Source organism: Ictalurus punctatus, chromosome 23 (assembly GCF_001660625.3).
Source record: "Ictalurus punctatus breed USDA103 chromosome 23, Coco_2.0, whole genome shotgun sequence".
Lineage (NCBI taxonomy): Eukaryota > Metazoa > Chordata > Actinopteri > Siluriformes > Ictaluridae > Ictalurus > Ictalurus punctatus.
Window position 1 is genome coordinate 1,266,080 of NC_030438.2, and position 26,956 is coordinate 1,293,035.

The 26,956-nt window shown below is 39.1% G+C and overlaps 1 protein-coding gene across 1 annotated transcript in view; it reads right to left on the reverse strand.

The window, feature by feature from the left end:
* tmem108 (transmembrane protein 108) overlaps positions 1 to 26,956 on the reverse strand; it is a 56,303-nt gene that overhangs the window by 9,379 nt on the left and 19,968 nt on the right. The window contains exon 3 of the mRNA XM_017453121.3: positions 12,310 to 12,393. Coding sequence (XP_017308610.1) covers positions 12,310 to 12,349 — 40 coding nt within the window. The 5' untranslated portion in view covers positions 12,350 to 12,393. The remainder of the gene's footprint in view (positions 1 to 12,309; positions 12,394 to 26,956) is intronic.

The following is a 26,956-nucleotide window of genomic DNA, read 5'->3' on the forward strand; positions in this document are numbered from 1 at the left end:
CAGGACCCAAGGTTTCCCAGCAGAACATTGCCCAGTGCATCACACTGCCAACTTTCTCATAGTGCATCCTGGTGCCATTTCTTCCTCAGGTAAGCGACACACATGCACCCGGCCATCCAGATGATGTAAAAGAAAACATGATTCATCAGACCAGGCCACCTTTGTCCACTGCTCCATGATCCAGTTCTGATGCTCATGTGCCTATTGTAGGTGATTTTGGTGGTGGACAGGGGTCAGCATGGGCACTCTGCCACAATGCTGACTGTGTGTTCTGACACATTTCTATCATAGCCAGCATTAACTTTTTCAGCAATTTGTCCTGCAGTAGCTTTTCCGTGAGATCGAACCAGACTGGTAGCCTTCACTCCTGAAGCGCATCAATGAGCCTTGGGCGCCCATGACCCTGTCACTGTTTCATCGCCGGTCCTTCCTCGGACCATTTTTGTTAGGTACTAACCACTGAATACCGGGAACACCCCACAAGACCTGTTGTCTTGACCCAGTCTGATCCAGTCGTCTAGCCATCACAATCTGACCCTTGTCAAAGTTGCTCAGATCCTTACATTTGCCCATGTTTCTTGCTTCCAACACATGAACTTTGAGAACTGACTGTTCACTTGCTGCCTAATATATCCCACCCCTGGACACGTGTCATTGTAACGAGATAATCAATGTTATTCACGTCACCTGTCAGTAGTTTTAATGTTATGGCTGATCAGTGTTTCAGCACCATAGAAATTGAAAAGAAAGAAACACGTTTTTATTAAAATTGTTGTTAGCGTAAAGATTTTTTATAAGCTTACTTGTTTATAAGTACCTGTCAAATAAGCTAATAATGCCAATAACTCAATAATGATGATAATCATAATAACTGATAATGGTGGCTTGTGATGTCCTGGAACAAAAATAAAGTGGACCCCAGTTTGAGAACCATGGGCTTAGGTCATGTATAAAAGACATTTAGGTGATATTTCTTCCTGCTGCTTTTTTATGTACATACTATATGAGCCTATTACTAGGCATGATGAAATGCTGTCTCTCACTTTGATAAATATTTAATTTACTGTAATGAATTTCACAACGTTTTTGAAAATATCCTCTTACATCACTCCAAACACGAGAAACAGAGAAATGTGAGAGCTGGTGTACAAGCTGGAGAAGAGAAAACCATCCAAATACAAAATGTATTTTCTACGAAGATCTAAAAGTCATCAGTGGAGCTTGTGTTGTCACACATACAGCCACAGTTCCACAAAGCAAGAGAACAGAAATGTTGGGGGGGGGCACTGAAACGTGTTGAAACATGCAACTGCATCTAAAACAGAAGTTTAAATTCAGTGGCTTCTGGACACAAGAGAACTGAGAGAAGCAATCCAGAAGAATGGAGGAGGCTTTGAATGACATCCTAATTTTACAAGTGTTGCTATGTTACTGTGAATCTCTCTGTATAGAGGAAAGCACTTTAGGATAATTAAAGGAACACTCACACACAGAGATACACACAGACATGCGTGGGTTCATACACATCCCCAAAGCCGTGACCCTGGAGTTAGGCTATTGTTTAATCGAGATCCCACAGTTGCTATGGAGACCAAGACTTGACTCACAGAGGAGCAGCGAGAGTGAGAGGAGGAAGGTTTGATGAACAGGAGAAAAAACATTCATGGAAGAAGATGAAGAAGGAGTGAAGGCTAATGAAGTAGTATATGAATTTGAAGGCAGTAGATTTATACCTGCTGATGGTGGTGTTATTAAAGCCAATATTCTAAACAAGAAAACATTCTTGGAAGAAAGAAAAAGCTGTACTTTATAAAAGGTCATGCCCTAATCCTGCTCACATCTCTCACATGCCAATATTCAGTGTTATTACTAATATACCACTTTATAGTACTTCTATGACAAATAATTTACATGTTTATTTTATTTATTTATTTTTTAGAATTGCATGATGAATAGTATGACCGTGAGAGGCTGATTGCACATAATAGGAAATTTTATTATGCACACAAATGTATCCACTCCAGAGGAAACACTTAAAAGAGGGGTGAACTCTCTAGAATGCTCCACAGAATTTAGAGAGCTGAGCTGAGATTAGGCTGCCAAATCCTTTCCCAAAACAACTGATGCTGATGCTACAGTGCGGTTTTATCTGGTACATCCACTGGAACAATATTCAATCCTTCTCCTTTTAGAATTCCAGCTTCAGATCAGGTAACATCCCACCTTCATCTAATGTGCACACACACACATACACACACACACCTTTGTATTGCATTACTTCTTCCCCACCCTTGAGAAAGAAATAACACAGATCCATAGAGAGTCCACTAAACATCAAACACATTATTAAAAGCCCAACTCTCTAATTGAGCACTTACACACAGTAACCTCACACAGATAAATCATTCTGCAATGTGTGTCTATATTTCTCTCCCTCTCTCTTTCTGTGTGTGTGTGTGTGTGTGTGTGTGTGTGTGTGTGTGTGTGTGTGTGTGTGTGTGTCCTATTTACAGAAGCTGTCAGGTTATAATACTTGAGGCTGGGGCCAGGTCTGTAACCAAGAGATAACACACAGACAAGCAAGGATGATTTATTATTATTATTATTATTATTATTATTATTATTATTATTATTATTATTATTATTATTATTATATTTTTTAGGATGAACCAGCAACAGCATGCTCCAAGTGAACCCCAACTGTGCACAATATACAAAATAGCTAGTAATGAACCTAAATGAAAATTCGAGTAATTCAAAAATTTACCTTCTGCCCATTTTTGGCTAAAAGAAATTCATTGACCACAAGTACACTGTCTTATCTTGGAGTATCGAATATCTTTCTGTGTCAGGTATACAAAATCTTTGATCCAGTAGTTGAATTTAGATGAGAATTTGTTTTCCATTAGAATAAACTGCCTAAATCTGAAGGTCACATATGCCAAGTTCTTTTACAGTAAAAACATTAAGGACATTAAAAACACAATTAACATTCTGCCATGTTCTATGAAATGTATATAAATGCTGAGGCCCAGTTGACCTCAATTTTGGATCAAGATGGCAAGAGGAAAAGATCTAAGTCCCTTTGAAAGAAAGGTCAGTATTTGGGCGCTAAGCTTCATTAACAAACACTGTTCTACGGGCTGGTATTTCATTAGAAACAGTGACTAAAGTGACATCTTCAGTGAGATCGAGAGGAAAAATATCAAGTAGTAAGGCTGGGTTGTAAAATACTTGAGTATTTGTACTTTGTCACTTCAGTTAAGTGTTATTTTGGTGTATTTATACTTTTTATGTATTTATGTATTTATAGTATAGTATTATTGAATTGTTACTTAATTACATTTCCAAGACAAAAAAAGACAAACATACTTTTGTATTCCTTACACTTTTATTTAGACCTTCAAAGTACTCATTACTAATCCCGAAGGTCTCTTCTTTTCTCACACGGCTAGTGAATGTACACTATCAATCAAATGGGCTCAATTTATTTATCGTAAATTAAATTCTGATTCTTATTTTGAATGCTGTTTATCAGACTGCCAGTAAGCCTGCAGGCTTAAGTGGAATTCAGTTGACACATACACGACTAATGACTGCTAATTCACTGCAGTGCGTTAAGCTATGGTACTTCAAATTCAAATGGTCAAAATGACTGCTATGACCTTTATGGGCCATTATTCTGTGAATGTATGTATTAGGAGTCAAAATAATGAATTGATAACTAGAAAGATCAAGTTATTAAGCAGAAATAATTACATAGCACTTTTTTTTTTTTTTTTTTTTTTTTTTTTTATACAGCTTGTGATTCAAAGGTTCTGTAAGATTAAGACAAAACACATGAAGCACTGGGTGTAAGAGAAGCCAGAATATCGCACAATTATTCATTTAAGTAAAGATTTATGGTTAGGTATCCAATTCTGTGTAATATTGTTTTTGACAGCTGATCATATATACTTATATATACATAGCAGATGTTTTATTTATACTTTGCAAATTTTGAATTTAAACTAAATTACAGTATAAAATGTAGAAATAAGAAATAGAATAAATGTAATGAGAAATTATCACTATTGTTCTAATAATCCCATCTCAAATATTTCATAATTTGCTTATTAAATCACCAGCTGAAGTGTCTTGATAGGACAGAGATATAACAGCAAGGAACCACAACTGACAGAATCCCACTATGCATGATTCCCGATCATTTTTCTGATCATCTCCTGCTAGTGTACAAGTTATCGACAGCTTCAACAGCTCAAATGATAAAAAGCCAGTCCAGTTAACATGATTAACTCCCAAACAGGAAAAAAAGAGAAGAATCTGATGCTGCTAGGCAAACACTGAGACAGTATTCACTGTTCATATAGGAAAAACACTTTCATGCTGGTAACTTCCAGGCCCTCATTTCAGATCTCTATGTCCCACCTGTTAACAGTTATCATATTAGTGAATAAGAGTTGGTAGCCCTGGCTGTGTTGCAGTTTTGGCCCGAATCAGTGAGGTGCCCTAACACCCTCTAGCTCCCGCTCCCATACTTAGAAATCTGAAACCACATCAATAAAACATCAGCTCTATGAATAAAACATGAACCACTGCTCAATACACAACAAAGTGGTGCGTTTATATCAGGACTCACAGCGTCAGCTGAATCCCCTGATTCAACGAGCGTTTAAGCAGTCTGTCCACATGGGATATTGAGATCCAGCCATGAGTCTGTGGAAAGCTAGCAGGAATATTCTCATTAGGAGAATCATGTTTTATTAACAAAAATGCATGAAGTTAAAGGGCGTAAAACCACTTTCAAGCCCATGAGCATCAAAAGACATCCGTGACCATGTGAGAGCGTAATGTTTTTCAGCATCATTCGTAACTCTACATGATGCTGTTAATCACTTAAAACATGCTATACAACCGAATGCAATTTGTGCTACATGTGAAATGTGTTACAGACATCCCAGCACAATGTTCTCTACAGTACAAGAGATACAATTACCAAAAACAAGCTGTAAGTGCATGTGTGTGTGTGTGTGTGTGTGTGTGTGTGTGTGTAGAGAAAGAGAGAGTTCTTGCAGCATAAAACCTCTCCCTCTCATCCATCAATGGCTGACTCATTTTCCAGTGCCAACACTGCCATTTGGAGCTACACTATCTCACACACAGACACACACCTCTGACTCATGCTCCCATACTGTGGGGGAGGCAGAGAAGGAGAGTGCTTACTCAGTCCCTGAACATTACAAGTGCGTTTACTGATTAGTCATGTCTAAACCTTAGCTCTGACTGTGAAGGTTTTGAGGAAAGAGCTTTCTTTGGGCTTAAGGGATCTCCATGGTAACAGTACTACCATTAAGTGAAATATTAAATAAGTGTAATATCAAATTATGAAAAATACATGCACTCTACCCAATCAATAACACCATTTCAGTTTATGTTGCCGGTGCTAATTAATCACAGCGGCAATTGATCAGATCAGTCCAGTTTACAGGTTGGTGTCGGAGTCTCGAACACTTCAGAATGACTCATTTATTAATTTTGACCCAAACATGCATATTTCCAGTGTACAATCCCCTCCAAAACTATTGGAATGGCAAGGCCAAATCTTTTGTTTTTGCTATACACTGAAGACATTTGGGTTTGAGATCAAAAGATGAATAGGCGAGGAAGGATCAGAATTTCAGATTTCAATTCCTGATATCTAGATGAGAACATGACACCTTTGGTGGATAACCACCCAATTTTTAGGTGAACAAAGTATTGGAACATATAATCTTAAAGTAAATAACACTTAATAGTTTGTTTCGTATCCCTTGCTTGCAACTGCATCAAGCCGGTGACCAAACCAACATCACCAAACTGTTGCATTCTTCTCTTGGAATGCTTTTCCATGCTCAGTTATTTATTTATTTATTTATTTTGGGGGGGGTGGGGTGTAAGTTCTCCCTTCAGTCTCCTCTTCAGGATGTGAAACGCATGCTCAACTGGGTTAAGGGCTGGTGTTTGACTTGGCCAGTCTAAAACCTTCCCCTTTTTTCCCTGATGATGTCCTCTGTTATGTCGGCAGTGTGTCTTGGGTCATTGCGTCATCTTGCTGCATGATGAAGTTCCTCTCAATTATATTGGATGCATTTCTCTGAACACTGGCAGACAGAATGCTTCTGTAGACTTCTGAATTCATTCTGCTGCTACCGTCACGAGTTCATCAATAAAGATTAGTGAGCCTGTTCCAGAAGCAGCCATGCAAGCCCAAGCCATGACACTACCTCCACTGTGCTTGATCGATGAGCTCATTTGTTTTGGATGATGAGAAGATCCTTTCTTTCTCCACACTTTGGACTTTTCTTCACTTTGGTAGAGGTTAATCTTAGTTCCAGAACTTTTGTGGTTCATCTCTGTATTTTACTGAATTCCAATCTGGCTTTCCAATTCTTATTGCTGATGGTGGTGTCCATCTTGTGGTATGGCCTCTATATTTCTTCTCTCAAAGTCTTCTTTGAATGGTGGATTGTGATACCCTCTCCCTTGACCTGTGGAGATTTTTGGTGATGTTACTAACTGTTGTTTTTGGGGTTTTCGTCACACACAATGTTTCTGTCATCAACTGCTGTTTTTCTTGGCCGACCTATTCCATGTCTGGTTGTTAGTACAGCAATGGATTCTTTCTTTGTTTCCCCAGGACATTCTAAATTGTTGTATCGGCTTTGCCCAGTGTTTGTACCATGGCTATGATTTATTTTCCCTCTTTTTCAACTTCAAAATGGCTTGCTTCAAAATGATGGTTTGTTTTCTTTTTGCTTTCTTTTTAACAACAAATTCAGACTTCACAGGCAAAACCCAGGGCTCAAACCAAGAGTCGACCTTCAGAGCTATTGTTTAAACAATCAATTTAACAGGGCACACCTGGGCAACAAGAAACACCCTGTCAGTCACATGTTCCAATACTTTTGATCACTCAAAAAATGGATGGGTTAAAAAAAATGTGCCATATTATAAGTTCTTTATCACATGTAGATATAAATATCAAATGAAAGAAATTAAAGCTGAAATTCTAATCTATCATCTCAGTCATCTTTTGATCTCAAACCCAAATCTCTTCAGTGTATAGCAAAAACAAAATTATTGGTCTGGCCAATTTCTTTTTCTTTTTTTTCCTTTTTTTAAAAATAGATATACTTCCTAGCTTCCAAAAACACATTTACTGGGAACATGCATCAGTATGCTGTTTCATGCAAAAGCCTAAATAAACAGACTGTGTTATGTTGCACCACAGTGCACGTGTATCAGATTTACAGTGCGGTAATTGATCTCAGCAGTAGTCCTACATACTGATTGTGTAATGTGGTAAATGGCTCGAACACACTGTGTCTGAGATTACGCACTGAGGGAGAAAATTTTCCGAGTGTGATAGTGTGTGAACAGGAAAAATAACCCTCCTTTTACATTAATATCCATTATCAGAGACAGAGGGTGAAAATGGATAGCTAGAACAATGGTGATGATAGTATAATAAAATACATACTGGGATCGATATTATGAAAAACTGGGAAATCGCATGTTCCAATATATTAGCTCAGTGCAGTGATTACATTACAACCTGATTCATGCTTCTTATTGGGAGAAGATTTAGAGTAGAAGAGAAATCCATGCAGTAAATATTCTAAATATGGAATATGTAAGCAGCCTGTGACATTCATAAAGTCTTGTTCATTATGCCTTTAATAAATCCTGTGAATATAAACATCCAGTGCATTGTGATTTTCCACTTAGCATTCAATGTTCGAGTCACTTTCACAATTAAAAATACAAAATGTTCCCCACAGCTTGTCTGCATTCTTCATTTTCCTGTCCATCCATTCAGAATTACTCAGTTTAGTCCCAGCCAAAATGCCCTCCATAAATTTAGATTATGATAAAATTGTCATTTTCAGTATCAATTAATACCACACAGAGACATCTTCTTTATTTTTTTACCCAAAAGTTTAAGGAACCAGGAAACAGGACATCACCTGGGATTTTTTTTTAATTAAAAGAAAAAAGGTTGAAAGAAAAGGAAATACTCTATGATCTGATACCCCTGAGCTGCTATGGTTCTCCCTTAATTGCAATCCTGTAACAGTAACAATACAAGAGGAAAAAAGGTTTTGGTGAGATGGAGTTTTATTGTTTTTTTTTGCTAAAAAGTAAGGAATGTACTTGTTCTGTAATTTGGTAGGAGGATCGTGAATAATGGTCAGCCGAATTATTCTTATACAATGAGTTCACTGAAGGTCTAAATTCAAATGTAAGGTTTTTTTTCTTGGAAATGTAATTAAGAGTACAATTTCAACAATACTATAGAATAGTACTATAATAATATAGTATAAATATGTAAAATATATATAATGTGTGTGTGTGTGTGTGTGTGTGTGTGTATGTATGTATGTATGTATGTATGTATGTATGTATGTAGGCCCTTTCCCACTGCCCAAACCATATGTTATAATTATAATAGGTAAGAGCACTAGGAAGATACAATCTTAGTATCACAGTTGGAGTCTTTCATTTGGGGATGAAGAACTTAATCACTGCCTGAATCTTCTTGGGTGTTCTTACTTGTATTATAATTATAACACTTAGGGTTTTGGGCGTGGAAAAGTGCTTCCTACTACTATATTTAAGAACCAGGGAGACTGGAGCCTGAAATAGCTTTACTTATTTAATTCCTTTTGCACAAGGCCTTGGCTGCCAACACTGCCTGGGAGCTCTGACCAAATCAATCAAACCAGGAAGTCCACTTATTGCTTGGCGAGGTATAGATTTCTAGCTGCTCCCTCAGGGTGCCTAAAGATCAATTCCAGAGACATCAAGTGTAAGCATTGGCCCCCTCCAGGAAAAATATATTCAGCAGCATGACATGGGGGGAAAAAAATCTGACAAAAGTGACTGAGCTGTGCCACATGATGACTACAAAAAAAACACTCCCATATTTTATGAAACATTCCCAAAATAGTGTAAGACAGCATGAATCAGTATTTAGACTGATATTTCAGTACTTCACTGAAATATCTGTATTTCCTGTCTTCCATTCAGAACACTTTATCTGTTCATTAAGAATAAGGTATTCATATTTGGGTATGGAGTTAAGGATATCTAACTCAGGGGTCCACAACGTATGCATTTCTAGGGTCTAAGAGTTTAGTGAAGCATTGAATTAGCTCAAATTCCCTCAGGAAAGCGAATAGATACTATGTGTTTTATTAGTAGCTAATAAAAGAACTTCAGGAAGGAGTTCACTCTCAGCATTTGTGCACACTTGTTTGATCCTGCTGTCCTGCCTCCTAATTATGCCAACGGAACGAAGTTGAGCAGTTGGAGGTAGCCTCCTTCAGTACATTGTACTCCATGTCACACTAACTCTAACAACCTGCTATGTTTAAGAGGAGAAAGACTATGCAAAATTCAGCATGAAATCCAGAAATCCTAGTGCTACATCCTTGTTAATATTCCTTATCTCAAACTAGAAAAACAACCCTATTAGTTTCCTACCATTATTTCATTTGAAGCAAACCAATCCCTTGAATATTTATTGTGCTAACATGCTAAACAAAAGACAGCCTCTAAAAATCCCACAGGAGATTATTCTGGGCGATAAATGTAAAACCATTACAATGCAAAATCTTTACTGGTCATTTTTTGGGAGGGCCAGACTCAGAGACTGACTCAAAGGATTGTGGGACAGATGCAGCACTTCCTGTGTTGAGGGAGGGTCAGGGTGGGAAAGATGTGAGCTTAAAGATAAGGTGGAAAGCCCATACGCCCATCTGATAATGTCTTCCTGTTTGTGTTTTCAAGCTCTGAAAATTCCGCCATTGCCTTTTAATGGGCATGTTTACCGAAATGCAAAAACACACAGACAACCCTGTCTTGTTTACAGAGACGCTTAATCTGGCATAATTAACATCATAGGACTGTTCAGATGTTTATTTGTCTTACAGGAAGTACAGTGGTATGCACCGGAGGAAATGTATACCACTCTGTTGGGACAGTTCTACTGCAACAGCTAAGTAAACAGTATTATCCAACTAGGACCATCATGAAACGAATGTTTTCACATTGATACCAATACCAGGTGTAGTATCATGGCTCTCAATACCAAAACGATACTTTGGCCAAAAGCAAACACACGAATTAAAAGAGGAAAAACACACACATAAGAGCGAGGTTATTGAACTGTGTAAGTTGTCGTGTAAGTTGCCGATCTGTGCACATGCTGCTTAAGCCACAGTGCATGTGCAGCAAAGAAAGTACTGAATGCTATAGAAATGGACCCATTTACCACCATTAAGGTATCCTGAAGGTGTACTGAAAAGCTATTGAGCCTTTGATATGCAACTCTTTTTTCCTAAACCCTGATTTTTTTTCTCATTCTAGGGATACCAATACACTGAATAACGAGTGTTACAGTGATGGTATAGCCTCGTCCTGCCGTCACATTATGACCGTTGGTATTTGACAGAGGAACACCTTCTAAATTTCAATTGCTACTTGATGTCCTTGAGAAGCGTTTTTGCAAAGGCATCTCACAATGCAATCTGCACTTCAGGGAAACACTGGAGAGACCACAGATGGTGAGAACTAATTTACTTTAAACAGTCTGTAAAGTTACTACTGATGCGTCAGCAGATGAACAGACACAAGCCTCAGAAAATCTGGGAAAGAGAGCACTGATATCCATCTTTCTACCAAACCACACAACAAACCTCAACCACACATTTGTTTACCTAAGGAGTGCACAGAACTATTTTCTGATTTAAACAAAAACAATATTTCACGTACGAACAAGTCTAAAAACACGTCTAACTAAAGCGACGGGCTAAGAAGACCAACTGTGCTGAATTTATAGCTATTGTGTTAAATCTAAAGGTGTTCATCTGCACCGAGCTAGATTCAAAATATCCATAAAATTGAGTAGAGTTAAACATACAGTATGGTTAAGAGGTAATGCTGAAATTGTTCAGAAGTCTGAACTGCATATAGGCTTAAGCACTGCTGATGCTGAGTTTTTTTTTTAATCCCGATTTCTCATAAGAGAGGGTGAAGGCTAATCCTATGCGACAAAGCATCAAGCCAACATGAATTTTCTATCTGTGGAATTTCAGCGAGAGAGGCGGAAGACAAAACAACAGTGCCATTTGAACTGAGATTTTCTCAATTCTGTGCAAATTTTAGGTATGACAGCGTAAACTGACAAATCCAAGTGACTGGCTCAAATGATTCCTCAGACCAATCCTGTCATGTGTGGTCTGATGTTCCTTCAGTTTCCCACTCTCACCTTCAGTTCATGATTTAGAAAAATGGCAGAAAAACGTCGGGGTTACGCATGTAACCCTGTGCCCCGAGAAGGGAACGAGACGCTGCGTTTAGCAGAACACAAAGGGAGCGCCAAAAGTAAAAATAAAAATGGTCTCTTGGTTTATTCCAAACACGTTTTTCAGCCAATTTTTTAAAGAACATTTTTGCACTTTGTTTTATTTTATTTGTAGATCCCATTGGAAAGCATTTACAGTCCATTTGTGTTTTATTTTTGTAGAATTGGTTATTTATTTGTAACAAAACTATGCAACAAAAATACCCCTGAACTGCAGGTGATTCTCAATAGCTGCTTTAAAAGCAGATATCAGATGGAAAATGTCATGCATACATGAATAAAAAGTATGCTTGAACTCTCTAGGTGGTGAACCACATCCAAACACTCTGCATTCTGCACCTGAGAAAATATACCAAATCTTTCATTTTAATCCTCTGCCCAAGTCTCTTTTAATCGCCAGCTCTTAGGCCCGTCCTTGCAGGTACATTCTCATAACAGAGATAAGGCCAGTGACAGGATATGTCCTAAAAGCGAATTTACTTCCAAGAGACACATCATCGCTTGACCTCGTGTTCCTGATACATTTTACACTTTTCTTTTTGGATGTGTGCCAGGCTCATGTTGTTGCAGTGCAGCCAGCCGGTGCTGTTAAAATACCGAAAGCAATGCAGACTCTAGAGTGCAACAAAGCAAAACAAATGCAGTGTAATTGTAGAAATTATAATAAAAGTCAGAGGAACTGTTGAATGACAGGACATGTAAGGTCAAGCACTTCTTGTCTAATCTGGGTAAATCTATTTCTTTCTTTCTCTTATTAGTTACGTGCGTTTAATTACGCTTTCCCTATTGTTATTGAAAATTTTGTTCAAATGCATACATCATAATTTTCAACAATGTAATATGCAACATACAATTGAATGTACGTGGCTTATGCAGAGCAGAGTTATGAATGGGAGACATACTCAGCAGCTGGTTAAGCCGGACCTGCAGGCTTCTCTTCATGGTATCATGTGATCCGGTTCTTCCTCTACAGTGCTCATGGTTCTCTGTGGTCAAGGACACACACACACACACACACACACACACACACACACACACACACACACAAAATCATCAACCACAATTCATATGACGTTAAGCCAGATTGGAAATGGGGTTATCAGTCAGTGTTACCAACAAATATTGCAATTTACACGTGATCACACTCATCAAGACAAACGCTGGTGACAGACAGCTTGTGTTTACAATCTTCTCTGACTGCTACAATAATGACCCAGACATTTCAAATGACGCTGAAGGAAAGTATAATGTCACGAAATACATGTTAAGTTTTTTAAATAAAAAAGCTCACACAAAGTATGTTGTTTATCTCAGAATACGTTTTCATCTTCTAGGCAACCAGACACATTATTATATAACAGCAAGCACAAACATTTTGCTTCCATCTCCAGAGAGAGAGAGTGTGTGTGTGTGTGTGTGTGTGTGTGTGTGTGTGTGTGTGAAAACTTGATAATCAAAGTGTCAAAACTGTCATGCCATTGTGTCCTTGGGCTACTCAGATTCACTCTCCAACTGGACCCACTTTATAAGAAATATGGAGTGGCTGGCAGATGTGAAATAGGATTTATGTCCCTCTGGGTGGAGGAGACATAACCACAAGTCTGCTTCAGCCACTCCTACACAAATATATGAACAACTGATTTAGACTGAAAAAATGCCTTTGTGTAACAGTTTATATTAATTAACTAAGTTGAATATGAAATACAGTATTACATGCCTTCTTATTGTTTTATAATAAAGGCTATTATGATGCTCAACTAACAGAATGGTGATTATAAGATTTCTTAGGATTTCAATTTGGAAATGCCAATCAGCCTATAACGCATGTCTTTAGGCTGGGGGAGGAAACTGGAGTACCCGGAGGAAATCCCCAAAGCACAGAGAGAGACTGGGGATTTCCTCCGGGTACTCCGGTTTCCTCCCCCAGTGAAACAGTGCCAGGGAGTCTGTGATTTTCTTACAGAAAATCATAATTCCATCCATCCATTCATTTTCTGTGCTGCTTATACTACACAGGGTGGCACGGAGCCTGCAGCCTATCCCAGGGGACTCGAGGGCACAAGCCGGGGGACACCCTGGACGTGGTGCCTATCCATCATAGGGCACAATCACTCACACACACTCACAACCATTCACACACTGTGGACAATTTAGAGATGTCAATCAGCCTACAACACAGGCCTTTAGACTGGGGGAGGAAACCGGAGAACCTGGATGGAAAAAAAAAAAAAAGCATGGAGAGAACCTGCAAACTTCGCACATAAAGGGAAGAGGTGGGGTTGGAACCCCCAACCCTGGAGGTGTGAGGACCCCAGATACTCCCAGGGACCCATGAAACAGCCAGGGGGTCTGTGATTTTATTACAGGAAATCACAATTCATGATGATCAAATGTATTATATTTATTATTGTGTTCTTAGAGTTATTAGCCTGTTTGACTGATCACTTGAATTGAAAGGGTTTATCTCAAACTTCAGTAACTCAAAAATCAGCAGGCATATGAATAGTGTCAACTTGAGCCTAATGTGTTCTGTCATTGAAAAGTTCAGGAATAATAATAATAAAAAAACAAAACAAAACTATTAGGCTCATCTTTGAGTTTGAATGCATCATTTCACCCTGTTTTTCTATACACTTCCACCACTGGCTACGTCATATGCACAAGTCTTCCAAGCAAGCTGTGCTAGTTTTAAAGAGGAGAACCCCTGTCAGTCACATTCACATTCTTTTCCAGTGTAATCGCCCTGAACAGCTATCATGCTGCATACTCCCCCATTCAGCCAACAATACACACTACTCAATTACTGTTTGGCAGAATCAATGGCTGAACTACACACAGAACTACACTCAGAGAAAGTGCAGTGTGTGTGTGTGACATTATTAGTCAGACTGAAGAAAGTTGAGGGTCATCACAAATCAACTGCAGAAAAGCTCTTCAGTGACTCACCAATAATGTTGGTTTTGTGATGCATGACTGAATGGTGATTGTGTGGGTGGGAAATGAGGAGGTTTGTGAGTCATCTCCACCTACTAGAATAGGGCAGACACATCAGCTACAGTAAATGGGGTGGACACATGAACAGCATGGGGTGAGTATGTACACAGCAAAATGCTTAGAGGTGAATTAATGCCTGCAGACTTTATAAAGGACCAACAGGAAACAAATACTGTTTGCTGTAGGCCAAGGATCAACCACTGAAAAAGAAAAACAAAACTTAGGTGAATAGGTTACTCTAAATGGCCCCTAGGTGTGAATATGTGTGTGCAGGGTGCCCTGCAATGGACTGTCATCCCATCCATCGTGCATTCCCACCTGATGCCCAGTGTTCCCAGGATTTAAATCCATTGCCACCCTGACCAGGATAAAGCACTTACAGAAGATAAATGAATGAATATGAAATAAAGATATGCAATATAACTTGTAAATGAATATAGATGTAAATCCATCCATCCATTTTCTGCACTGCTTATCATATACAAGGTCAAGGGAAGCCTAGAGCCTATCTCTATTGGGGCACAAGGCAAGGGACACCCTGGATGGGGTGTCAGACCGTGGCAGGGTACAATCTCACACACACATACAATTTGGAAAAGCCAATCAGCCTAGGGGGAGGAAACCTGAGTACCCAGAGTACGTGGACAACATGCAAGCTAAAACCTGTGTACACAGGGCGGAGACGGGATTCAAACCCCCAATCCCAGAGGTGCAAGGCAAACATGCTAACCACTAAGCCACCGTGCCCCTTAATACACATCTAAATTAATTATATAAATTATAAATTATATAAACAGTACAACATGTACATCAGTACTACATAAAGATATATTAAATAAATTCTGATATTTAAAAAACTGATATCACTAGTTCAAGGTTAATGGCTTTAATTCTAGCCCACTACTTTACAAGGAATTAAGTTGTTCAGTTCATTATGCAGATTAGCTAAAAGAAATTCAACATGAAGTCCATAATTAATGTCCTTTTACAAAGGTAAGTCAAAAGGCAGCACTCTTTCAGTGATGCTGCTGTGTCTTGCAGTCCCTCCTGGCCTTTCAGCTGAACCTCATCACATATCACACAAAAGATGGCTCTAGGAACAAAGCAACTCTCTAACCCTCTTTCACCCCTGCTTCAACCATTCAATCTGCTCTGTAACATTAACAATATTGTAGTCTCAGGTCCTTTTATGCTAGCTGACAAATCACTTTATGGAAGCTGACACATGCAGAGTCCACACCTTAGTCGCCATGGCAACACTAACAGAACATTATACTTGCATCTCCTCATGATGGCTATTGCAAGGCAAATCTAGAAAGACTTACTATCAATTCCACACCTATCTTCAGCCTTCAAAATCATTTCTTCTTAAAATAAAACAAAATAACCTGGCTGTATTATTTGTTGATTACGTTGCGCGTTAGGGTTGGTATAATTAATTCATTCATTTATTCATTCATTGAATATTGACAGAAATTACAATCCTGGCTGCTGTGATTAATCATTAAAAAAAAGGCTTGACGGCTTCCTTTAAGTAGATACTTTATTGAAGCTGTCAGTACGTGAGCAGATCTTAAATCAGAACACTTTCTTTCTTTTTTTAATCAGAATCCAATTAGATGTGTTTGCATTATGGTCCTATCCAAGCCTTGGTGACCTTCTGAACAGTTTTGTTTTATGATGAAGACCAATGTAAAATGTAAAATAGTTCTGTTTTATTTGTTTCCAATGTATGTCACTTTGGAATTATGAGATGACAATTCTCCTCAGAGCTGCTCATTCTCTGAGACACAGAAATGAGTTGTTCCAATGGAAACACACACACACACACACACACACACACACACACACACACACACACACACACACAGACACACAGACACACAATACCTTAATCCTTCCACTGCTTTGAAATAAATGCTAAAATAAACTATTGTTCTGTCGGAATATGTTCTCTATTTATCATATGGTGCATTATTTGGGTGTCAGCCAGTTTGTAATGTTCATATTCCCTGGATAGTTCACAATATTACTACCACTAGTAGTAAATACAGGGATTTTAAGAGTGTGTACTTTCACACTAAATGAACACATCTATCTCAAAAAAACCAAAACCACACATTTTACGGTGAAGTAAATGCTGATATTTCGCAGTGGCAAGAGGTTCACAGCATCCTGTTTATTGTAATGTCAGATGACTGATCAATTTTCTTGACTGCCTTTAATCACTAACTTGTTTACAGGGACCTATCCATCCAATTACATTGCAGAAATACTGTGATGTCAAATAACATCCTCTTGAGTCAAAACAGGGTTAAAGATTAGCTCTATTCGAAATTAACGATGTCACAGGCACTTGGGGAAAACGGTTCCATCATTTTAGAAGAATGTAGAGTTCCATTTAATTATACAAATGGCTAGAATAAATAAACAAGTCCAGATAAGTAAAAAAAAAAAAAAAGTGCTAATGTGTTAGCAATTGTAGAGAATTTCCCCCACACCCCTTTATCTTACTCAAAAACATCTAAGATTACTTTTTTTTTTTTTTTTTTTAAAGATAGCAGAAAACCCCTGTTGTGTTAGCATAATCGTTTTATTACATCATGGCAAAAAGATTGGGGTGGCAACACAGACACTCTAATTCATCCCAAGGGGCCACCATAAAAAGCTGTGCATCTGTAATGTTGACCTGTAGATAAGCTGATAAGCTGCAGGGTTATAAAGTGCCCCCGTACATGTGCTTCCTGTTGCTGAACGTGTAAGAGGATGTTACATGGCTGTGTGGAATGTTTCAGGTTTCAGACTCCCTGTGATAACCCGGGAATGACCCATCAGCGAGAGGACACCACAGCGTTTTACTGCTTTGTAAAGTTCTGTCCAAGTCTATATCACAGCATTTTTCTTACCGTTAAAGCTGCCAATTCACACATGAAGTATCATAGTTATTAAAACATCCAAAATATCCTGCCAGGCTATTTAAAAGCAAATGATTTTCTGTTGTGCCACTCAGGAACCTGTATCAGAGGTAATTTTAAAGCAATCATTTAGAGACCGATTTAAGCAACTTCAAGCAGCTCAGCCAACACCTCAGAAAAAAATACTGTGAATCTCCACAAGTGCAGTTCCTATTTTGGAGCAATTTCCAAACAACTGAAGGTACCAGTGGGGCCACACAGACATTGCATTGTTCAGTAAAGTGGCACAAATTAACTAATCATGTTAGGAAGGTGGTTTGCTGGAAAAGGGACTGGTCCACTTCACTTGGTCACCTCACACCTCCAGGGTCGGGGGTTCGAGTCCCACCGTGGCCCTGTGTGTGTGGAGTGTGCATGTTCTCCCCGTGCTGCGGGGGTTTCCTCCGGGTACTCCGGTTTCCTCCCCCAGTCCAAACACATGCATGGTAGGCTGATTGGCGTGTCTAAAGTGTCTGTAGTGTGTGTGTGTGATTGTGACCTGTGATGGATTGGCACCCTGTCCAGGGTGTACCCCGCCTTGTGCCCCATGCTCCCTGAGATAGGCTCCAGGTTTCCCCGTGACCCTGAAAAAGGATAAGTGGTGTAGAGGCTGGATGGATGGATGGATTCCCTCCATTAAGAAGTTCCCGGTCATTGCCACAATGAACACTATCCCTCCATGTCAACAGATGTTGTTGTCTCCTGACTATTCATCTACTTCCTGCATTCATTTCTGGTTCATTTCTTGGTTCAAGTATACATAGTGTACATATAGGGTGGCTCTCCTAGTTTCCTTTCCTTGCTTACCTTCCTCACTTCTTGGCTCGCGCCTCCATGCAAGAAAAGGATATCATTTTGAAGGAATGAAAAGCCAACGAATTTACCAAATGAAACATTCTTGCTCACTTAAGTGTAATTTTAAAGTGACTTAAGTGCATTCATGTTTTGATGATATTTCCCAGCTGCATTAACTATTATCCATTGTAGCAAATGCACATCTGAAGCTGAACTGTATTGCTATAAAATCAGAGATGGCATGGGTCACTGGGACAACCACTGCCAAGTAGTGAACACAGCATGAGGGTTAAACAGCTCATCTGAGGACAACAGCATGCTGGCACTGGGATGTACACCAATCTACTGAATCATGGCAGCTTTTCCTGTCATAGTGATGGCAGGATGAGTTGCAGCTACAGCCGAGATTGCTGCATCATTCTCTTCATGTCATCAATCAGCACCACAGCTCCATGGGGCTCGCAGGGCTTCAGGGCTCTGTGCTAGGTCATTAAACATGCATTAGCATCCCAGCATGCCGTTCACGACAACAACGCTTCATCACCTCCTAAAGCTATGATGGCTTTTCCAATGCCAATGCATTGGAAAAGCCCTCAGCTGGGCCAATGCAAGTGATTTTAAACATGTCCTTAAAAGTTTTCATCTAGGACTGCAACAATTACATGCTAAATATACATTATGTTAAAGAAATAAGTCCACTGGATGCTTCAGGACTTGGATGCATTGGAGTCTTGAAGGAATATTTGAGTACAGATGTTCTTGACATGGAGATGCTGTCCATGCAGATGATTCGCAGTTATTCAAAGCTTGATCAGTTCGATAATGAAATGCGTGGGTCTCAATGTCTCTGGGAGCAAAATGGTCTGACATTTCTGCCATGTCTCTCAATTTAAATGGTCTCTAAACACAGCTTTCACTCATTCACAATAATGTGGAGCACTGCATGAGTGATGCAAACATATTAATGGGAAGCTTGACTCTGCACATCAGAAAGCTATATGCATGTAGTACTATGGGTCCTGTGTACTGTATATTATTAGATTTCCCCTGATGTAGCTCCGTAGGTATTTATGAGCACTGGATGAGCTGTTCTGGAACAATTATACACATTGGATTGATTTTATCCAAAATGGGGGCAGAATCTAATCCAAGCACAGATCGGTAAGGAATTAAGGGAGCATTCACAATGTTTTTTTTTGTTTTGTTTTGTTTTGTTTTGTTCAAACTCCCATTAAGTTTATATAGATACAGGAAATTCCCAACCAGCAGGGGAAAGAGAGAATTTCTCAACTTTATGCAAATGAGAAGTAAATATCACTAGGTGGCGGCCAATCGTGGATGGCTGTCGACACCTACTGTCATGTTTAAGTGACATTTCAAATGAATTTATTTCACATTTTATATCTAAGAATACAATGCAAACAGTCAATCAATCAACAAATAAATAAATAAACAAACAAACAAACAAGTAGGATATAATTACATCGGTTTAAAATGTGTACTTGTGTACTCTAATGCACATACAGTATAGTAGGAGATAAATGTTAATGTGTGTATGCTCAGTACTGCAGGTTAGGCAAGAGGAGCTAGTTACCAACATGGCGATTTCTGTTATGTTTCAGTCACAGATCTGAGAATATTCTGGGTAGAGAACAACAACAACAGCAACAAAAACAGAACAAATAAAGGTGGCAAATGACCTTCAGTCATCCATCACAGGTGCTTGTGTGCCCTGTATGTTTTTGTCTATTGTGCTGTTCCTGTCTCGAAGACGTAATTTTGGACTGCAGAAATCGTATCTTGTTAAATGGAATATGCCAAAATATTTAAGGTGCCTGGATTAAGAACGCATATAAACAATTACGTAATTTCAAGTATACTACAAGTCTATCTAAATTATTACAAATATATAAGGAATAATTGATGACGGGGCATTGAATTATTACAAAATAATGTACACCCAAGGTGGTAATGCAATAATTTTTTCCGTTTCATGCCGATAATATAAAAATATATCTAAATAAATAAATAGATATCGATAGGCCTACCTTGTTTACAGGGTATTACTTTTTAATTTGCGGTCACAGTGCAAGGTCAGCTATGATACAGTGCCACTGGAACTGAGCGGATTAAGGGTCTTGCTCATGGGACCAACAGTGGCAGCTTGGTGGTGTTGGTGCTTGAACATTGACCTTCTGATCAGTAAGCCACAGCCTTCACCACTGCCCCACTGAGCCACCACTGCCCAGCCACCATGTGCAATATAAAAAAGGTTACTTGACTCGTGAAAGTAAGGAGGGAGCAAAAGATTTTATAACCTGGTCTGTGAATTCCTGAGGGATACGTTGCTAAAGGGTTCACCCTGTAGCTCGGTGGTTCAGACAAAGCCATGACAAGGATGATGGGCTTACTTTCTGAGTTTGAAAAAATGTGACAGCTTTGTGTTTCTGGGTGATCTCACACTTCCAATAGCAATATTCTTGATTTATTCCATTTTTTTCTATTCTCAGTGTTCTCTCGAATTAATATGTAGTTTGTGTAGGTACTGTATATGGGGTGGCTTGGTAAATCCCTCATATGGTGAAATTTTGGCATATAGAAATTTTAAAGAACTACAGCTTTTTCTGAGCTAAATGACATGTCTCTTTTGCATGTGACTCAACCACAAGTAAAGCTGTAGCATTTTAAATTAGAAGTGGCACGTAAAGATCCCATCCAAACAGTGAAAGACACCAACATGCTGAGAGTCTACTTGTCTTAACCTACTTGTTAACCCATTTACCTTCTGGCTTAGTATTCAGTTATTCAGGCTAAATCATATTAATCAGTAACTACAGAGACTGATACAAAAGGGTATAGTTACATTAGTTAATTAACTTTACAAATGTTGATTGTGTATCATGAATATAAAGTAAGGGGAGCTGTATAAAGCACAGCGATTTTTAGATAGAATGATTTGCCGTTGCTATTGCTAGCAAAGATAAAATAAATCTAGCTGTCACCCGAATTTGGTACACTTTCATAAGACTTGCCATGGTCATCAGCTCGTGTTGTGATCTTTTATTACATGCTTAACAAGCATAAAATCAAGAAGACAGGCATATCATTACCGTCAGAACCTCGTCAGGAGAGGTCGAAACGTGTGCGCTAAGAGGAATGTACCTCCGTATGATTCCAAACATATTGTGCAATATGATACACTGCATGTGATACATTTATATAAGCATATACAGGGGGGCAGTGAAGATCTTCACTATCCCTGTGTTACATTCGGAGGAGGCTGGCTAGATAGGCTGCGTTTCTGAGCAGCATGTGTGTTCACAAGATAAATGCGTACTGTCCCATTCGGAAGGCAACATCAAACAGCCTTAAGAGATTAATTACGGGTCAATTCAAAAGCAACATCGCTTCGATCATTTCTGGTGAAGGTAATCACACATTTATCTGTGATTTGTGACTATTATTGGGATACCATATCATAATATATTTGTATCATCAGCACATGCACTAGTGTCTCAGTTTCTGTATCTTGTGTGCATGTAGAATAGGAACTCGCCTAGAATTTGATATTGTGCAATAAATGACTGTAAAGTTGACATGAGCTGATACTGAGCATAGAGAACATACTGTTTATTAGTCCGCTGGCTGCAGTTATCCATGAAGCAACACTTCCTATTTTGAGCAGCTGGCTAACCCAATAAGGAGCACAAGCTCATGTTGCTTCCTGCTGAGCCCTTACGATAAGGAAGATGCATTAAACAACAACAACATTGGGACTGAACAAAGGTCAGCCTTACTGGATCAAAACATCTACATCCTGGGGAGACATAATTACCTTCCTTCAGCATACAGTACATAATCACAAGCTGCTGCTGAAACCAGTTCGATAGTACAAGCAGCTTCTCTCCCACGTGCCGAACGACGACTTCATGTCTCGTATTTGCAGTCATCTTTCATCACACAGGGACGTGGCTGCCCAAAGGCACATTAAAAATAAACAAGGACAATAAAGGAAGATGAAAAAATGACAGTGTTGGAGGAATGAAACAGTAATGACTCTATCCCCCTAAAGAATTGGAGAGCAGACATAAAGGAGAGAGAGAAAACTGTGTAGTGAATGTCAGTAAAGGATCAAGACATAAGCGAACTGTTTCAGAACACTGCTTGTGCTTCTAAAAGATGTCTGTAGCAGCAGTCTTCTTTAACTCCATATATATTAACCTGTGGTCAGTGTCCAGACCTGGAAGGCCTGAATAGATCAATGCTTATTTGAAAGGTCCATTTAACTGCATTATTTCTGGAACACAAACCATGTTTACTCTGCGCCCAAATGCCAAATTTTACAAGCTGTGCAAAAAAAAAAAATGACATCAACTACATTAAGGAGACAATGCCTTGTCGCTATAAACACGCCTTCCTTACTAGTATTACCCTCTGGACTGGTGTAAATTGTATTGAAGCTTTGAATTACAGGAAACGTTAAGGGCACAGTGAGAGACAATGCTTACTGCCTATAAAAAATCTAAAATGTTTTTTTTTTCCTGTCACATCCAACAGAGTGGCGGTTCCCATCCTCATGGCAAGCTCGTAAACTGACCAAACCCATAGCATGCCACAGAACTTCCGTAAACTTCCCGTAATCACCAAGTAAGGTTCAGAAGACTCATACTTCATGCTTTGCAGGATAATATAATGTAATGTATATTTTACATTAATACATTAACTTTGCTGTTTCACAGATATGTATCAAGCCGCATTTCGTATCAAGGAAAGAAAGTCTTTGTTTGTCACAGATCAAGTACAATGCAGTGAAATTCTTTTTTCACATATCCCAGCTCATTAGGAAGTTGGGGTCAGAGCCGTCTGGAGCATAGAGGATTTAGTGACTTACTCAAGGGGCCAGTGGTGGCAGCTTGAACCTCCAACCTTCTGATCAGTAAAACAGACCCTTAACCACTGACCCATCACTGCTCCTACTGTCATTCTCATTAGGATCTAAGAGTGACCTGTTAATATCAAAGATGTAGGTTTCCTTATTTAACTGCTATTCTGCATCATGTCATCTGGTCCGAGGTAATAACATGGATGAAACAGCAACAAAACATAAAACAAAACTCCAGGAGTTCAAAAAGTTTTCACTGGAAATAGTTTTTATTTATTTGCATTCGATCATTTTTGCACTCGTCTGCAAAAACAGAAGGCGAAAAGTTATAAAAGGTACACGGAGTCTGTTAGTCACTGAACACTGTATAAGAAGTTTGATATGAGGTAAGCTATTTTGCTAATGAATTCCACTATGGTTATATAATATAAGGTTTTAAAAACTATGTTTTCTTATTACTGAAGTTCGGATCCTTCACATCAGTCTCAGAACTCGCATCTGCAAATCCTGACTTGATGCTACAATTTGCCTCCCATACTCCTACATGCTTCGCCCTGTTGGTCCCACTCTGCCACCTTTGATCAGATCACTTTACATCTCCTTTTATCTCCTATAGCTCTGACACCACTGAGAGCTCACTCATGCTTTTACTTCCTCTTCATCAGAAGAGATCATCAGATGAGGAATGTTTGTCTGTACAGCATATAAACACTCTGAGATGCTTTAAAAGGCCGGGAAACTCTTCAAATGCTCAAATGATAGAAAACGTCTTAATATATGCAAATCGGTCATAACATCCACCACGGTTCTCTTCTCACTTCTGTTAACCTTAGGTTGCCAGCCAACAATTTTTTTTATTTGTAGATTTTATACAGTATAACCAATTTGTCTGACATTTAAACTCGCACTTTAAAGAGTATATACTCAAGTAAAACTTTATCTGCTCTAACGTGTTCAATGTAATTATGTGGTGCAGTTCTCTCAGTCCGGATTCAGACTCGACTATACTTTATGAGCTTCATTTCATCCTGCGCAGGGGTATTCCACTAAAATTTGTGAAAGTCTATCTACGTAAAATGGCATGAGGGAATCACTACAATCAATTTGAAGTGGCTATGTTTTGGCTCTTCACGTTACCAATTTTGACCCTGAACAGAGAAGGCATCTGTTTTGAACTCGAAGCAGAGGATGAACGTATAGTTCACTGCTTAGTCCTCTTTAAACATTCTGTTTTCATCAAAGACTTTCAACAAGCCATCTTATCACTTCACTAATCAGACCAGAGAGGGTAAATCTATGACAATCCGTGAAAAGTCTTCCATTTCTCGATGAGCTGTCTTCAGGTTACATAAATACGTGTGATTTGATAAGACTTAATAGAGGATCTGCTGCAGAAGCTGCAATGATTCATGTTTAAAATGACGTTGCTGAACAACAGACCGTTTTTTTTTTGTTTTTTTTAATACGCTGATTTCTTGACTCTGGTACAGTATATTTCAAGCGCTCCGTTCGATCTGCCGAAATCCTTTGCTGGGTCCATATCTGGACCACGGTCTGCATGTTGATGACCTCTGCTGTATAATCTGTAAATGTTCTTGGCAGAGTTATGGAGAAATGCATTAGGAAACGTCCCGGTCAACAGCGATGGTCAATCACAGCAATGACTTTTGTAAATCCGTACGAAAGCTGTCACGGAGGATTTGAGCTCGTCACTGCGAGAGAGATACTGAATCTAACATCTCTGTATTATACGACTGGAAATCTCGAGACATATATACACACAGAGCTTCTCTTCAGATATCATCACAGCATAAGATAGCCTGGCAAACACTGAGCCAAGGAGCATCCAGGGGGCCTGTATATTAAATCTGACACCGCGACTCAAGTACAAACAATTTTGTATCACACAATTACACGTGTGTGTGTGTGTGTGTGTGTGTGTGTGTGTGTGTAATGGAGGGGGAAGGAGGGAAGTTTATAATGACCACAGGAGCAGTAAGATGTCTTCAGTTCTCCCTGGCCAGTGATTGGTGAGACAACTAAAGTAGCTGCATTTTCAGCCCTTGATTCACCCAGGTCCCAAGGCATTCTAGGTAAATAGAGATAAACTGTGCGGTTGTGGCTAGTGCAAGAGCATGACACAGCAGGGCTGAAACACCAGCAGGGGAGCTGTCAACAAGCATCCATCTTCCCTCACTCAGTGGGCAATAAAGGGAGGCTACACAGATAGCCTGATCTTACATGTGTACTTTCACCTTGAGGAATTCCTTCAAAACGCCTCAAAATATAAAATGGCTTATAACTGTCGTATAGATGAACCGTCTGCTCATGCGTCCGCAATATTTCTAAGTCTTTGCAGTATTACAAGCCGTTCTGAGGTAACCGATTTCCATCACATTTCATCTATAAGTCATGTATTAAAACCAACACGATACTCTATGAAGAATGTATGATTACACACTTGCAGGGTCAATAAAATCTCCACTGTAACACACATCTGGTTTGTAATTAAATGCCTGCCAAACCACCCCCCCCCCCCCCACACACACTCACACACACCCTCCCCCCCCACAGATCCTATTGCTCTTTATTAAAAGGATAATCGAACTCAAGGACTCTACCATGCCATGAAAGCTTTCCAAGCTTTCCTCATTAGCACACTTAAAGGGTTAAAATCCCAGGAGGTTATTACAGGAGTATCACTTCCTATGAATGATTCATATGATTAAAAAAATAAAAAAGATAAGAGCTTTTGGAATTGGCATTAGGGTATATGATGGGCATACTAACATATGTAGCGAGGCATCCGTGATAACCAGCATCTCTGAGACAACCATGAGCAACAAAAAAAAAAGAGAATAGAGAATTTTGGTTTAACTCTTCATTAGCTTATGTGGCTATTTATCCATGACTTGATTCTGTGACTACAGTAAAAACAATTCGAAAGGTATGTGGATGCATAACCAGTAGACGGAATGCCCTACCCCATTTCATAACACGCTGTGTAGTTTCCTATGTAACAGACAACCAAATATACCACAAACCTGGCAATTCACCATTACTGACCATACACAATTATCTGTTTACAGTGTTTATTTGATTGCTCTGATTTAATCCCTTAAAGTGTCAGGTTATGTTTCTCAATCTCATGTTTTCAGTTTATCTTAAAGCACGTTATTTAGTAACAGTTATACATGATTCAGAAAGTACAGTGAAACTAACAGCAAAAGGAGTGTCATTTGGTTCTGCTCCAGGGTCTGGGAGACATTCAGGACACCTGGTTATGACTGTGTTTGTATTCTACACCACTGATGTGTTTTACAGGCGTTCTAACAGGCACAGGTATGGCCTATTTTTCCTTTTTATTTTTTTGTTTGTGCTGGAGCACAATTTCCCCTCAGGATGCAATACGACAAAACAAAAGGTTATAAAAGAGTCATAAATTGATCAAATTGCAATGAAAGCAGGCTGGGTGATAAGCATTTTCTTTTCTTTCTTTTTTTTGCTCAAGAAAACGAATGCCGTGGATTTATTGTTATTCAGATAGTCACAGATCCTAAGTCATCCTAAACGTATCTGAATTTAATAAATGTGTGTGAATTCATACGGCTATGTGTCCGTGATTTGTCACGGCATGCTGAGTTCTGGGTGTAGTTCTAAAGCAATCCATTTCAAAAACTGTACTTAGCATGGCTTTAGTGGTGGCTCAGAATGTTGTTGAAAAGCACGCTACTCCCACCTTTGGAAATCATGACAGCAACACCAATGCACGATTGTACTAAAGGCTACAAACAAAGTGGTGAAACAATGACCTTCTGAAATAGAAATTTATTCAAGGGCATAACATTAAACCAGGAGTCCTCAAGAGGCCTTGAGGGGGGGGGGGAGATCAATGTGAACACAATGCTGCTGATAAACAAGGTG